General features: G+C 57.5%; 1 protein-coding gene across 9 annotated transcripts in view; it reads right to left on the reverse strand.

Moving 5' to 3' along the window:
• Window positions 1-9,751, reverse strand: part of ELN (elastin) — a 30,940-nt gene extending 21,189 nt beyond the window's left edge. For 4 of the 9 annotated variants that reach the window (XM_030301208.1, XM_030301206.1, XM_030301207.1 and 1 more), the window contains exons 1-5: window positions 9,574-9,750; window positions 3,863-3,913; window positions 2,728-2,757; window positions 2,206-2,238; window positions 508-537 (exon numbers count right to left, since the gene is read on the reverse strand). In XM_030301208.1, the coding sequence (XP_030157068.1) occupies window positions 508-537; window positions 2,206-2,238; window positions 2,728-2,757; window positions 3,863-3,913; window positions 9,574-9,655 (226 nt within the window). In that variant the 5' untranslated portion in view covers window positions 9,656-9,750. Of the gene's footprint in view, window positions 1-507; window positions 538-2,205; window positions 2,239-2,727; window positions 2,758-3,862; window positions 3,914-9,573 lie in introns of all 9 variants that reach the window. The other 5 variants (XM_030301202.1, XM_030301209.1, XM_030301203.1 and 2 more) reach the window with 2 other exon arrangements.
• Window positions 9,752-15,756: the final 6,005 nt, after the last annotated feature.

Here is a 15,756-nt window from a genome sequence, read left to right on the forward strand (position 1 = left end):
CATGGGGGGCTGCTGAGCCCCGGAGGGTCTACCTGGCTTTCATGGGGTGTGGTCTCCCCTTTCGCCCACCTCCTCCTTGTGTGAGCTGACCGTGCCTGAGACGCAGCCGGCCCCTCTGTAAGGTGGGTCTCTAACCGCGGCCCCTCTCCCTTCCGGGCAGGTGCGGTGTGGGTCAGGGCGGGCCTGGGGTGTTCTGGGTTCACTTCCCAGGACTGCAGTCCCTGCCCCTCCCCAGGTCTGTCAGGGGCTTCTCTCAAGCTGGGCCCGTTTCCTGAGCTCCAATAGGGCAGGGAACACGCTCAGGCTTTTCCTGACCACAGAAGGGCTGGGAAGAGAAGATGGGGACCCAACAGGAAGTGGGAAGGAGCTGGGGCCTGTGAGGGTGGCCTGGCAACCTCTGGGCAGCCATCTGTCCTTTTCCCAGGCTCCCCCGCCAGCCGCCTGATCCCAGGGCCACCTCAGCACGACCAGCCCCACCCCTGCTGGCCCTCCTTCCTGTAGACTCACCTGGTCCAAACGCCCCCAGGAGTCCGGCCCCTGGAAAGGAGGAAATTGGTGAGGAGCTGACCGTAGCCGGGAGCCAAGGGGCCTGGCCGGCCCAACCCTGTCTCTTCCAGAGTCCAAGAGCCCCGGCCTCAAACTCTGCTGCCCCCACCTACTCTGTGTGTGAGGAAGCAAGTCACCTCACCTCTCGGAGACTATAGAATGGCCAGTGTGTCCCCGACCTTCCTGGGACCAGTGGGCTGGTGAGCAGAAAGCACCTAGTGTGTGCAACCTGCCAGGGCACCCAGTGGGTATCCCCCAGCCCCTTCTCGTCAGAGGGAGATATCCTGACTCCCCTTTTGGTCTTACTCCTTTGCCCTGAGCTGGAAGTTCTTTCAGAGTCCCCACTAAGTCTCATCCACTCACTCCAGCGCCCATCCATTATGGGACCCTGTATGCAGCCCCCCCTGTCTTCCCTCTGGTCGTGCTGACACTGGGGTCAGCCCATCCCCCATGCCCCTCCAGCTTTGCTGTCACGACCCCCACTGCGTGGGTTTTCCGGGCTGAGCCAAGTCCTGCGTCCACGCCTTTGTGTCCTCTCCGCCACCGGAGACCCTGTGAGGGTCGCCCCTCCAAGGGAGACAGGACACGGGTTCTGGCCGGATAAGCAGTGAAGCACAAAGTCTCCCGGACTCGCAGACCCTTCCAGACCCCAGGACACCCCTTGCCCAAGATTCCTGCTGTCCTGCCTCTCTCTCGCCTGGCCCGGCCCTGGAATTTCACAACCCAGATGGGCTTGCAGGGAAGAGGGATCTGGGTCCCGTAGATTCATTTGCACTTGGATCGTTGAGCATCAGGATTTCGTAAGAGTCGTTGGACATCCAAACTGTCCCGGAGCCTCCGGCTTCAGAGCCAGGGAGACGCGGAGCCGGGGGCGCCAAGGCCACATGTGGAGAATCTCATGCCGACGGCGCCATAAATCTGGACTGAGACACCGCTTCCTCCACCTGCTGCTTGTCTAAGGGCTTCCCGGAGGGACCCTCCCTCCCCCTTTTCTGGGGGTGTGTTGTTTGAGCTGATGGTGGACCTCGGTGGCAGATCCGGGCCCCACGGGCAAGGCCTGGACAGATCTAACCAGATCCTCTTACTGGAAACCTCCGAGGTCTAGACACTGCCGGAAGGGGCCTGGTCGGGAAGGGAGCTCATCTGGGGCTTAGGGTCGGGGTTCAGTCTGGGGTTAAGCCCAGACCTCGGTCTCGGGTCAGGGTTCAGCCTGTGGTCAGATAAGGACTCTGATTGTCACGGAGGTCAGAAATGTCTAGGGTCTTGGCCTGGCGTTAGAGAAAGCTCTGTCTGGGGTCAGGGGACCATCTAGATGGAGTCTGGAGCCTACCGTCTGTGTCTGAGCGCCAGACTGACATTCACAGGCTTGGTGGCCCCTGGAACATCAGTCCCTACCTTTGCCCCTGGGGCTGTTTCTGAGACCCTGTGCCCAGGGACTCTCCAGGCAGCTGGGCACACAGGCGTTTTGCAGGGTAGATGCGAGGCAGTCCTCACACGGGGGAGACCTCGAGCGGCCGCCAGCCGCCTGGTCCTTAGAAGCCCGGGGGTCTGGCCCCAGCCTGCTTATCTCCCTCCCGCCTCACTGGGTCCACCACTCTGTGGGCCCTCCCCTCCCGTGCTCCCAGCCCTCTCGCCATGCCCCGAGGCCTCGGGTCTTACCTGGCTTGGGTGGTTTGCCTCCTGGCCCCAGAGCTGCAGAGGGAAAGAGGTGATAATGTATAGAGAGCCCCACCGCCACCATTTATCTACTGTTTATCTTCCCCGGGGCACTGGGGCTTCTCACTCCCCGGGTTCTAGAAGGGGACTGTCAGGGGATGGTCCCCCCACCCTTTGGACAGGGAGCTGCTGGGAGCCCGGTGTCTGGATGTGCGGGTAGGAAGCTGACCGGATTCATGGCGTACCCTTTCTCAGGCTCAGTTTCTCAGCCCCAGAAGGGAAAGGTGATACCCACCCGGTAGGCCTTGCAGGGGTGTTACGGAAGATCAAAAGAAACAGGAAAGAGGGCAGGGGAGGGGCCCGGGAGGCTGGTGGGCTCTCTCCCCCAACACTGGACACTCCGTCCATAAACTGAGGGGCCCTTGATGCTGAGGCCTTCTGGGGTTCTGGGGCCTGGGGACCCGGTTGGGCCAGAGTCACAGCCAGACCCCATCAGTGAGAACCAAGTTTGGTTTCTGAGCTTACCTCCTCCTCCCAGACCTCCGAGACCAGCCCCTGTGTTGAGAGAGAGAGAGAGAGAGAGAGAGAGAGAATGAACCATCAGAATGTCAACGGCATTCTCACTCATGGAGCGCTCTCTTTTTAGCCAGCCCGAAAGCTGCCCACTGACCCACAGTCAAGTCCCTCACTGCCTAGCCGCATGATGCCGGGCCAGCCTTAAGCTCCGTGAGCCTCAGTTCCCCACTGGGCCAACAGCCTGGTGCCCGCCAGTGTCTGGGAGTGTCCGAGGCTGCCCTCACCTTCATATCAGTTCTGAACACTCAACTGCTTTTTTTCTTTTTTCCCCACTAGATCTCTAGTTTATTATAAAGGGACGTAACCCAGGAACAGCGAGATGGAAGAGGGCAGGGTGTAGGGGAAGGGTACTGGGCTTCCCCATCCTTTCCGGGCACCTCTCTTCCTACACCTCCAGGCGTGCACCTCCCAGAAGCGCCTCTCAAATTACTTTTTCAGTATTGAAAGCGTTACCTTCGGTTTTTCAATCTACTTTAAAGCACGATGCCTTTTTCCACATTCAAAGAAAACGCGCCCCCTCACCCCCCCCACCCCATGCCACAGCTGCGACACATTCTGCTCATTATCTTTTGGGGGCGTTCCCAGTCCCCAACGCTGCTTTTCTGTTGTTTGCACTCGAAGAACATCTCGCCATACGGTTGTGCAAGTAGCGCACTCATACTTTTGAGTAGCTGGGTGTTATTTCAGAGTGTCCTTGATCACTCCCTTCAGTCAGGTGGGCTTATGGTTTTACGTCTTTGCAAATAACCCTCCGATGGACCTTCTTCGGGATCTCTCTCTGCTTTTCAGTTATTTCCTTTGCGTGGATTCCCAAGACCGGGGTTAAGGGTTTGAAAGGCAGGGGTGCCTGAAGGCGCCCACTTTCCTACAGCCTCGCAAGCATCGTCTTTCAACTTTCAGAAAACTTATGCTCTGAGTGCTTGTGAAAGTGTCACGCGGACTGCTTTTGAAAGTAGGAGGGGCTTGTGGGTCCACTTTGGTAGGCGTGCCAATGTCTCCCCTTCCACATTGTCACACTGTGCGTTTCTTACGAACTAATCAGGACCTGCCTTCCCCGAGCGCACGGAAGTTTCCTGTACGTTACCTGGGTAGTAGACGCCTCCGGGAACTCCACCGGGAACAGCCCCTGGGACCCCTGGAAGTGAGTAGGTAGAACCCTCCATCAGCCAGAACCAATAAAAGCACAGTAACAACAATAATGCAGATGATAATGATGATGCTGCACATCTACAAAGAAAGATACGCTGGCCGAAGCAATTTATGTTTACAAAGCATTTTCTCATTCATGCTTCTCAGAATGGCCCCCGTGAGGTTGGAAGGGCAGAGATTACGATTTTCATTTTAACAGATGTGAAATCGGGCTCAGAGAGGTTAAGAGGTGCGCCCAGGGACACACAGCTGGGAAGAGTGGAGTCTGGGCTTAAACCCAGGCCTTCCCTCTGAGCACGGTGTTTTGCACGGTGTTACCTGCTTCTTCTCCCCTCCGCCCCCAGAGAGGGTCCGGCCCGGGGCTGGGCGCTGTCCGCCTTCCGCTGGGCGGTCAACCCTCTCCAGCCGTAAGCAGCTTGAGCAGGGCCCAGAGCTGTGGGAGGGCAGGCTGGGCTACGACAGTGAGCCCTAAGGAGATGTGGCTGCTGCTAGCAAAAATGCAGCCATTCCCACACTGATGGGATGGCGTGAGGTCAGCGTCCTCAGCCACTGGGCAGCGACGGCTGGGTGGGGTTCTGGCCGTCTGACACCGGGCTGTCTTGGGAGGCGCCGGGGCCCAGAGGGGGACACCATGAATGAGCAAAGTGAATAGTTTCCTAAGGAAAAGTTAATTCACCGGCCAGGCCAGGGGCTGTCTGCCCAGCCAAGATCACGAGTTCACTCCCCACGGACCCGCGAAGCTCTCGCTGGGGAACGCCGTGGCGCTGGGCCCCAGACTGGGCCCGAGCGTGGTCATGGCAACAGACGATCCGGGGGCAGACCGGGCCCTGACTCCACCACCACAGTGGCCCCAGCTTCGTGAGCTGCCTGGCCGATGCCCCAGCTGGGGCCCCGGCACCACCCTGCTGAAAGGGGCGCGGGCGGGGTCGGGGGACGGTGTGGGGCAGCACTGTCGTGTGTCCAGAGGCCTCACGGCAGATGTCTGGCCTCTGTGGCCTAACGATGCTGCACGCTGGGCTTTTTGGCCCCACAGCCCCGTCATCTCCAGCGACAGCCTAGCAGGTCACCGTCATCGGGTGCCGAAGCCCCAGAGCCACACCCCTCCCCCTCCTCCCCTTTCTCTCCCTGTCTCTCCCTCCTGACCGTGCCTCTCTCCCTACCTCTTTGCTCTCCAGCTCCAGGACAGAGGGCAGGAGCAGCGTGGTGGGGGGGGGGGGTTGCGGACAGAGCTCGGGGCTCAGGACAGACCCATCTGGCCTCAGGCTGTGCCACTGCTTCCTGTCTGTGTGCCCTTGGGCCAGTCACTTAACCCCTCTGAGCCCGAGTTTCCTTTAAAGAAATGCGGGGCTGATAACCTCTGCCCTGCAAGGCTGTTGCAAATTGTCAAATGTCAAGTGGTTCAAATAAGAGACGTGTCCTGCCCTGGCTCTGGGCTACAGTAATTGCAAAAAAAAAAAAAAAAAAGGAAAAGATGGTCAGCCTTTGTCTCTGCTTTGCTGCACCGTACCCGGCCTGCAGCCAGGTATGCAGTAGGTATTTAATAAAGCATGGGGGAATTAGGTTGAGGGGAGGATGCTGCCTGTGGGTCTCAGTCCAGCCTATTCCATCCCCAACCAGCCTGGGAGTCTCCCTACCTCGTCCCGGCTGAACCCCTACTTCCTCTGCCCAGGATCTGCTCCCCCCCATCCTCTGCCTCCTCTCTCCCCAGCGCCTGCCCATCTCCCTGCAGCCCTCCTGGCCCTCCCCAGTTCTCCCCCGTCCCCCACCCCCAGGATTCAGATGCCAACAGTGCCAAGCTCTGTGCCTGGACCACGACGGCCTGGAGGGGGCTAGAGATTTGGACCCTCATTTTGAGCTGAGGAAATAGAGAAGGTTCAGGGGGGTGCGAAGGATCCCCGCCCTGCCCGCTCCGGGCAAGTGCAGGGGAGGTGAGAACAGATGACGAACAGGAGTCGGTCAGGGGCCTTCAAAAAGGCAGTGGCCTCATTTCGTGCTCCAGCTGGTCACCCTCCTTCTTACCTCCTTGGTGAGAGCGCATCCTCCTGCCAGGATGCCTCTCTGCTCCCCAGTCCTGCCCTTCCTCCAAGACTGAGCTCAAATTCTTCCCTTCCTGCCTTCTCTGGGCCTGTGGCTCTCACTGCTCAGCTGGCCCAAAGCAGCTGGCTCGGAGCATATGCTTGTCTTGTTTTATGTGGGTTTGGCTTGTTTCGCGGGCTAGCCCAGGGTGGAACTTGTCTCTTGCGTCTTAGAATCCGGATCCTAGACTCTCCGAGATCCTAACAGTCTTCTTGGCCTGGGTGGAAACTCCTTCCGCAAACATCCCTCCCTCCCCCGCCCCCCGGGCTTCTGCTCACACGCCTCCAGTGACAGGAAAGTCACCCCCTCCCGACACCGTCAGCCCTACCTGCAGAGAGGTCTTCTTTCTGCTGAGATAGAATTTGCCCCTCCGTCTCTCCAATTCTGCCTCTCAGGGGCCCCTGGGCCCAGGCTCATCTCTCATCCACAGTCAGCCCCTCAAACGCTGACCTTTCTTTCAGGGTCTAACTCAAAGGCCTCTTCTGCTATGAAGCCTTCCTGGATTTCCTGGGACTCTTCCGGGCCTTCCCTGCCCCGTTCCTAGCTGCTTCCTCCATCACTCACGCCTGCTGTGCCCAGGAGACAGAACGTGGGGGTGAGTAGCGACAGGGAAAGTTAAACCTTAAAACGGGGCACTGATTATAAAAGTCAATCAGCCCGAATAAGTGCGTCCGAATACGAAGATCTATCGTTTTAGCAATTCACATCCCCACAGTCCCCTTATTTGATGTTTGCAGATGTTCCGTGGCTGACGCCTCCCACTGTGCCTAGGAGATAAATGCAGCAGGGATGTTTTCCCTCATTTTGCAGCCAGGGAAATCAAGCGCCAGGGAGATGAGGCGCCTGGCCGGGGACCCACAGCTGACCCCAGTCACACGCAGGGCCTTCTGCCTGGGCCCCCGGGCTTCAGGTTCAGAGATGTGGAGAAGGCTGTTCCGGAATGAGCATGGGGCCAGCAGGCCTTGGCAAGGGGCTCTGCCAAGCCCAAGTCCAGGGGGCTGGCAGGGGAGCGGGTCAGTCCGCACGAAGCTGTTTATTGTTTGCAGGGAGAAAGCCTGCCAAGGGCTTTTCAAAAACAATCCGTCCTCTAGTGTGGGACTCTGTCCCCTCCCTCCCCTGGGCACGTCTGACCTCCTGCCTTGGCCCCAGCAAATGCGGAGAGCAGGATTAGCTCAGCCGGAGGTCCTTGGCCCCAGAGGCTCATCGGAGTTACCTGGACAGTTTTTACAAAACCTCCACGTCCAGTTTCCTCCTCAGACCAAAGAAAGCAGGAATTCTTGGGTGGGACCCTGGCATTCGAATTGTTTAAAGTTCCCCAGTTAAGTCTAATATTCAGCCAGGGGCTGACAAGCCCTGTACTAAATCATCCTGAGTTCCGAAATCAGAAAAAGAAAAGGCTGATATTATTTCTGGGTCCTGGGAGACAGAACTCTGTCTGACTTAATTCCTCCCTCTCTCTCTCCGTTTATAAATGGCATAGGGGTTTGGGACAGCTGGTCCTCAAAGCTACTTTGGAGCTATCCCGAGTGGGTCTAGACACCCCTTGCCACCAGTTTTTCTGGGGAGCCCCCTCCACTGACAATATGGTTCTTTGGGGGCTGGGGAACTCGTGGGGGTGATATCTTCTCAATGGAGGGCGGGGGGAAGCTGGGCTCCCCAGGAGAGCCAGGAGGGCGGTTCTGTGTGTGTGTAGACGTACGGCCCTTTCCACACCCCTTTCCACACCCCGACCTCTTTAGATTTTGGTAGTCCCTGGGCAAAACCCCTAACAGATGGCACGGATTCACGTCCTCCTTCCTGGGACCAGCTGGTCTACCACGTGGGCCAGAGCTGAGACTTATGTGCAAGAAAAGAAGCGGGGCGGTCGAGGCTTGGTAGTGTCACTGAGGGCACCTGCTCTAGGGTGTGCCCACTGTAGAGGACTCAGTCTCAGGCGTGGGCTTTCCCAAGCGTCGCCCGGTGCCCTGCATCCACCCGTCACCCTTTGGCAGAGAACTGGCTGGTGTTAACCCCCTTTGGCCGGTGTTAACCCCCTCAGAGCTGCCTTTGGCTGTCTGAGCTTCCATTTCCCTATTTGTAAAAGAAGGTCATAGGCTCAGCTCTTAGGGTTTTTGAGGGGATTAATTGCCACGCTACATAGCTGGTGGCACTGTCTGGAGAGACGGGTGTTCGGGGGCCACACCTGCGGGAGCCGGGAGGAGGCTCAGGAGGGCCCAGAGCTGCTGCTCTCGGCGCTGGGGTGGCTGGTCCTCTGGGATTGTCTCGCTCCCCCTGCGGGGCCCAACCGATGGTGTGTGTGTTCCCCCCTGCCCGCCCCCCAATCCAGGCCTGGGAGCTGACCTCTGTGCAGGAAGCCTCTGCTCTCTGGGGTCCTGTCTGGCTGGTCAATCTCACGGAAACAGTTCCTGCAGCCCCAGCCCCTTACTCCGGCCCTCTGGCCTGGCCCTGTTCCATCCTGTGCCCCCCGACGCCGGCCCCACTGAGGGTCTGGTTCCTAAGGCGAGGAGGACTCCCACGGAAAGCTGACCCCACCCAGGCCACCCCACCACATGGCTCAAGTGTCTGCACTCCTCTCTTCCTGTGGCCAGAAGCACCTTCGGGGGCCCCCTGGGAGCCACTCCTAGGGTCCTTCGAGGTGTGCAGTGGCCCCACAGAGGGCACCCTTGTGGCCTGCAACAGAGAGCACGTACAGGACTGCTCCGAGGTCCCCTCTAGCCTCTGCTACTGGCCACCCTCCCTCTGCCAGATGAATACCTTCCCCAGCTTCCCTGATCCTCATTTATGTTCTGTACCACACACACACACACACACACACACACACACACACACACAGAGTCACATGCACAGTGACAATCCACACCTGGAGACCATATTTCCCACGTGTACATGCCTGTCAGGTGGCAGACTTTTGCACATGCTAACAAGCACTGTCACATACCCTTCCACCCCCACCTCAACACACACACACACACACACACACACACACACACACACACAGATGCTCAGATGTCCCAGCCCTCCTCACCAGGGACAGACCACAGCAGAGGCTTTCCAACCCACAGCCCCGTAATCAACTTGACTCTGACCTTCCTCAGAGGGGGGTCCTGGCTTCCCAGGGGACAAGGAACCTGTTGAGGTCACACAGCTCACCGCGGCTGAGCTGGCCTCCAACCCAGGTCCCCTGCCCTCAGGGCATGTGCGCAACCCCGCTGGGTTCACAGGTGTGCAAACCGCCAGTGCCCCACGACCCACCGGGACCCCCCACCGGCCCTTCCCCAGTGTGTGCTCCAGACCCCCCCGCCCCCCCCACCCCCCACACTGGGGGAGCTCCCAGGACAGAGGAGGGGTCCTCAGCCCTGTTGGAGCGGCAGAACCTGGACACGGTTGGGACCATCCTGAGTCTCGGGGTGTCTGTGTGACAGGTTCCTCCTCTGCACGGGCTGGCTCCCGGGAGGGGCCGTTCTGAGGATCCAGTGGCTGAGGGACCCCCTGGAGGACGGCGGGATGAAGGGCGCCCTCTGGGAGGCCCTCGGGCTGCCGGCGAGCCCCGGGGGGCAGGGTGAGGCCTACCTCCAGGCTGCGAGGGGTGGACGATGGACAGCAGGAGCAGGAGGACTCCGGGCCGCAGGGCTGCAGTTCTCAGACCCGCCATCTCGGGGAGAAATGCCCCAGCCCGCTCTCTGCGCCTCGTTTTATCCCCAAAGCGTAATTGCTGCCTCGTCGGCTGAGAGGGAAGGAGGGAGGGAGAGAGGGCGGGCGGGAGGGCGGGAGAAGGGGGAGGCCTGGGGGAGGGGGCCGCGGGGAGGGGGGCAATTACGAAAGGCCCGGCTCACAAGCCTCCCAGGCTGGGTCTGACTGGACTGGACTGTGGGCTTTTTTCCTTAAAACACACTCACGCGCACACGCACACACACACACACACACACATACACACACACAGAGTTCCTTCATCTCTCTCCTGCTTTCCCTCTGTAGCTGTTCCCTCACTGCTGGCCCTGTTCCCGCCAGAAAGTGCGAGGGGGGCCTCTGCCAGGACAGCCCTCGGGAGAGGAAGCGGGAGGGAGGGCCCTGCAGCCCAGCCAAAAATCCGGCCCCAGCCAAGGCCCGAGTGGCCAGGCCCCCGCCCCTCCGGCTGGGCCCCGGGCCCAGTGTGGGGACACAGGCCAGCTGTCCCGCGCCTCTGTCTCCACCCTGGCCCTCCAGACTCCCCTCAACACCCCCAGGTCTGGTCAGAGACGGTCCCTGCCCAAAGCTGGGGAGGTGGGGTGTTGGGCAGGTCTGGGGTCCGAGGCCTGGGGCCCAGGTCTCCAGAGGTTGAGGGGCTATGAGCACAATGGCCTGGAAGGTGAGATCGCTGTCCCCCGGGGCATCTGGGGAAAGGAAGGAGGACCCTGACACATTATAGGGCTCCACTCTTATTGGGTAAGGGCACACTCCCCTGCCTGGCCGCTGGGGAAGGGGTGCTGCACAGGTCCGGGATCCGTATCTGCGAGAGCAGACGGGCTGCACCAGGGGAATGGCCGCCCGGGAACGAAGACCATGCTGGTGTTGTCCCCTGGGACATCTGAGGGACATGTGGGGGATCCTGACACACCACAGGGATTCCATTCGTCACAGATCAAGGTCACAGTCCCACACGCAGGCCTGTGTAGGCCACAGTGTCTGGTGAAGTTCAGGCAGGGTCCCCAGGTGCTCTATGGGGGACCGGGGAGTTGGGGACCTCACCCACACTGACAGGTGGCCCAGCCCCTCTTTTATCACCCAGCCCCTATCTGTCTCAACGCTGAGCGCTGTTAGCATGCAGACCAGACTCAGAGTCCCCAGACTGCCTGTTCTCCCCAGGCCCCGGGGAGAACGCCCGGGGGGCTGACATTCCTCTGGTGGCCAGGAGGGGGCAGCCCTGCGCCAAAACAGCCGCGACCAGCATTTCCAGAAGGACTCAGGTGGTCCCAGCCTGCCTGACACAGGATGAGGACCTCGGGGATTTTTCTGGGGTGGGGTAGGTCATGCCTCCCCAGCCTCTGAAAGTGGGGGATAAATTTGGGAGCTCGGGGATTGAAGAGGGAAACTGACGCTTGCCTTCATCAGAGCCTCCGAGGGGAAAAAGTCGAGGCCACAAGTTCTGTGAGCTTTCCCCTGTTCCCAGATGGGGAGTGAGGGGGAGAGGCCACCCCAGCTCTGAGCAAAAGAGCCAAAGGACCCCACCTCCAGCCAGGAGCACTGTGGCAGCCTGGAGGTCTCGCAAGGCCACGCACTGGCCTCGGGCGAACCTACCGCTAACTTCCAACTCTAGCACTTTCTACCGGGGTAGCCTCTTCACAGATCTTCAGATTCGTCATCCGTCAGAGGGTGATAAATATCCCTGCCTAGGAGGGTTATTGCAAAGATAAATAAAATGTGGTCATATATTTCTGTGCCGTGCCTGCCAGATCCCAAATGCTCTCTCCTCGTTTGCTGCAGGAACCACCACTCCAGTGTTACTCTTGGTATCGCCCATTCTGCAAGCCCACTGCTGTGTTTAGGGTGACTGTTAGGTTTGGCTGTCTGGTGGGCCACCTCAGGACCCTGGGCCATCCCTCCCTCTCCCTGGTCTCAGACAGCAGCTGCGCCCGGAGTTTGGAAGAAGGTGGGTGCATGAGGAGAACTGGCTTGAAGCCGTCTACACAGTAAGTGTACAAGGCTCTTACTTCCAGTGCGTGTTATTCGGGGATACTTTGGGGTAGCTGAAAGAGGTCAGGAGCCCGAACTAGCCTTTGCTGGTGGGGGTAGGGGCTGCTCCGCGGCCGGGGTCTTGAGGCTCATTGCCCAGGATGAGCTAGCACGTGGGTAGGGGAGTCTATGGGGTGCATCTGCGTGCCCCCCCCAACTCCCGGGAAGGGGGAAGGGAGGGGGTGCTGGGGAGGAGATGGGCCCCACTCTTCTCAGGGCAGTGACGTGGGCAGGAACCGGCTTTCAGACTTGCAAACCGCAGTCTGTTCAGAGTCTTTATTAATTCCAGGACTGGAGAGAGGCTGGAGCCAGCAGGAGAGTGCTTGTTGCCTGAGATCCAGGAGAGGTGTGGAGGGGCGCTTGCAGGGATAGACTCGGGGCTGCTGGGCCACACCTCTCCCCTCAGGGCCAGGCCCTGTGCGTCACCCCTACCCGGGGCCCCCTTCTTCTTAGCATCTGGTGCTCACTTATAGCAGGCCCAATAATGTATCCAACGAGGCTCCGTATGCCTCGAAAGGGGCTTCAATCCAGAATCAAACCCATCGGTGCAATTTAGCCCAATGCATCCAGTACATAATGTAAGGACTGGGGGTTACAGTTATTAGCCAACATTCGTTCGTTCATTCACGCATACATTCAAGAAACCTAGCAGTCCTCAGTTGCTCTGTGCCCACCTCCCCGCATAGCTGCATAGATTAAATAAGGTCATGAACGTAGCACTGTCCACAGGGGGCTGCATAGTGTGCTGCGTCCTGGGTGAGCTTGGCTTGGCTGTTAACATTGACAAGCCTCACCCGCCCACTCGCTGCTGGGCATCCCAGGGCGGGGAGGGGGGGTCACTGACAGTCCCCCTCTATCTGTCTTCCACGTCTTCTAGGTGCACCCAGTTTAGAAAGGCCAGAGCGGCCAGCCCCACACACCTCTGAGCCTCTCATTGCTTTGCTGAGAAACCCTCAGCCGCCTTCCGGAGAAAGTCCAGACTTCTGAGTATGGCCTTCAAGGCCCTGCATGACCCAGCTCAACTAGAGAGTCGAGTGATGCTCTCCTTCCTCTTGGCGGGCCTCCCTTCTGGCTGGACCCTAGCTCCGAGACTTGTCCTGGAAGGCTGGACGTTGGGCCTTTGTTGGCAAGGCCCCCTAGTCTCAGCTTCTGTCCCTGCGGGTCTGTGCCCTCTGCATCCCTGCCCCCAGCCTCTCTGAGGGTCCTTGGTGGGAGCTTTCTTGGTTGGGCTTGGTGCTTCCTCTTATGCCGCCTCTGGTCTGGCTGTCCCTGAAGGTCGTTTGAGGATGGGCCCATTTCTGTCTCCCCTGTTGTCCAAGAGTGTGGGATAAAAGCACAGTTGTGCCCTCCAGGAGATACGGGCAGAGGCTGCTGACGTGAACTGACCCCCAGGGTCCGGGTGTGGTTTCTATTTTCTCCTTGTCTACACATGGTCCTTTTATCTGTTGACTATAGGATGCGCTGTCTGCGTGGGACCTGGAACCAGAGGGAGAGAAAGAGATAAAGAGAGAGCATTTGCTGCAGAGCTAGCCTGGGGACAGCTTGGTGTTAGTGGGACCCACGACCCCTGCTGTGCCCCCTCCTACTGCCTGGGTCCCCTGCTGTCTGTCATTTCCACCTCCCTGTGGGTATGGCTCCTTTCAGCTAATCCCGTGGGTTAAAATAAGGTCAAGGTTACAGGGGCAGGGGATCCTGAATTTCTCATATGGACCCAAGTGAGGTTTGGGAGGGAACAGAATGCTGGCTGGGAGGTTGGGTTCGAGTGTAGGCACTTCTGGAGAGAATCCGCAACAAGGTAGAACGAAACACCCCTTCCCCCGGCCTGATCTATCCCCGCTCATCGGAGAGACCGAGCTGCAGACATTAAGGCCAGAACCTGCCCCTGATTTTAGATTTTCTAATAGCCCCATAAAATAAAGACAAAGGAAGTAAAAATAGATTTTAATGATACGCTGTATCTCTATATTTTACATTATTTTTTTTCTAAGTCTTGAAACTGGGGTGTAGGACTCAATTCCACTTCTGGGTGTGTATCCGAAGGAAACAAAGATGTTAATTGTAAAGGACATCTGTTGGGCGCCCGGGGTGGCTCAGCTTGTTGGGCATCTGACCCTTGGTCTCAGATCAGGTCATGATCTCTTGGTTCGTGAGATCGAGCCCTGTGTCGGGCTCTGTGCTGACAGCGTGGAGCCTGCTTAAGAGTCTCTCTCTCTCTCTCTCTCTCTCTCTCTCTCTCCCTCTCTCTCTCTCTCTCTCTCTCCCTCTCAAAAATAAACATTAAAAAAAAAAAGACATCTGCACCCCATGTTCATTGAAGCATTATTTACAATCGCTGGAACATGGAAGCAACCTGAGTATCCACCAAAGATGAACGGACTAAGAAAAAAAAATATATATACATACAATGGAATGTTATTCAGCCATAAGAAAGAAAGGAATTTCTGCCATTTGCAATAACATATGGACCTTGAGGGTATCATGCTTAGTGTAATAAGTCAGACAGAGAAAGACAAATACCGTATGACCTCACTTATACGTGAAATCTAATAAATAAATAAATAAATAAATAAATAACCCCCAACTCGCAGATACAGGGAATGGGTTGGGGGTCGCAGGGTGGGTGGAAGGGGAAAGGTGGTCAAAAGGTATAAACTTACAGTTATAAGATAAATCAGCCCCATGGCTGTAACGTGCAGAATGGAGACTATAGCTAACAATGTCATATTATAGGGACGCCTGGGTGGCTCAGTCGTTAAAACGGCCGACTTCCGCTCACGTCACGATCTCACGGCTGGTGAGTTCGAGTCCCGCATCAGGCTCTGTGCTGACAGCTCAGAGCCTGGAGCCTGCTTCAGAGTCTGTGTCTCCCTCTCTCTCTGCCCCTCCCCTGATCATGCTCTGTCCGTCTCTTGCTCAAAAATAAATAAACATTTAAAAATGCTGTATTACATATTTGAGAATGGCTAAGAGAGCAGATCTTAAAAGTTCTCATCCCAAGAAAAATGGTTGTAACTGTATCTGGTGATGGATGTTATCCAGACTTATTGTGGTGATCATTTCACAATATATACAAATATGGGGGTTCCTGGGTGGCTCAGCCAGTTAGGGGGCTCTTGATTTCGGCTCAGGTCACGATTTCGCGGTTTGTGAGTTCGCGCTCCGTGTCAGCCTCTGTGCTGACAATGCGGAGCCTGCTTAGGATTCTATCTCTCCCTGTCTCTCAAAGTAAATAAAATAAACACGTAAAAAACCCAAATATACACAAATATCAAGTTATCGTGTTGTACCCCTGAAACAAATGTTATACGTCAATTACACTCAACTAAAAAAAAAAAAAAACTGGCGTGGAGGTTACATTTAGAGCATCTCTCAGTTTGGACTAGTTGCATTTATTTTTATTTATTTATTTTGTGGAAGACTAGTTGCATTTAAAGCGCTCAGTAGCCATGTGTGGCCAAGGGCCACCGAACTAGACAACGCAGGTGGAGGTCACAAGGGGGACTGGTGAGGATGAGCCTGAGCGGGATCCCGTTATTCAAAGGCTACAGGGCATGATGGGGAGGGCGAGGCCTGGGGCGCAACCTTGGCAGGCAGCCCCAGAGGAGAGGTCCTGCCTCATGCTGGTGACCCAGCCAGAGCAGGTGGGGTACGAGACAGCACTTTGAACTGACACTTTGGCTGGAAAACGAGAAAGGCCTTTGGTGGCTCGTCCCTGCCCAGAGGCAGCCAGGGACCTCTCCGACTATGGGCCAGCAAAGGGAGGGAACTGCCAACGGGGCAGATGTCAGACTTTGCTGGGCATAAAGGGTCTGCAGTTAAAAACGGGGACCCGGGGGTCTGGATCATCACGCAGGATTAGCCTGAGGGAGGAACAGGAGGTTCTCAGAGGTAGTTTGGAAGTTGGGGAGGGGGCTGGGATTCTAGCACAGGGTGTTTCTGCTTCTCCCAGGCTGCAGGCTGCAGGTGGTCATCACTGATAAGCACGTGAGCTTGGACAGATCACCGAGTAATACCCAATAGTGGTGACATCGATGCTAATGAATT

The sequence above is a fragment of the Lynx canadensis genome, chromosome E3, assembly GCF_007474595.2.
Source record: "Lynx canadensis isolate LIC74 chromosome E3, mLynCan4.pri.v2, whole genome shotgun sequence".
Lineage (NCBI taxonomy): Eukaryota > Metazoa > Chordata > Mammalia > Carnivora > Felidae > Lynx > Lynx canadensis.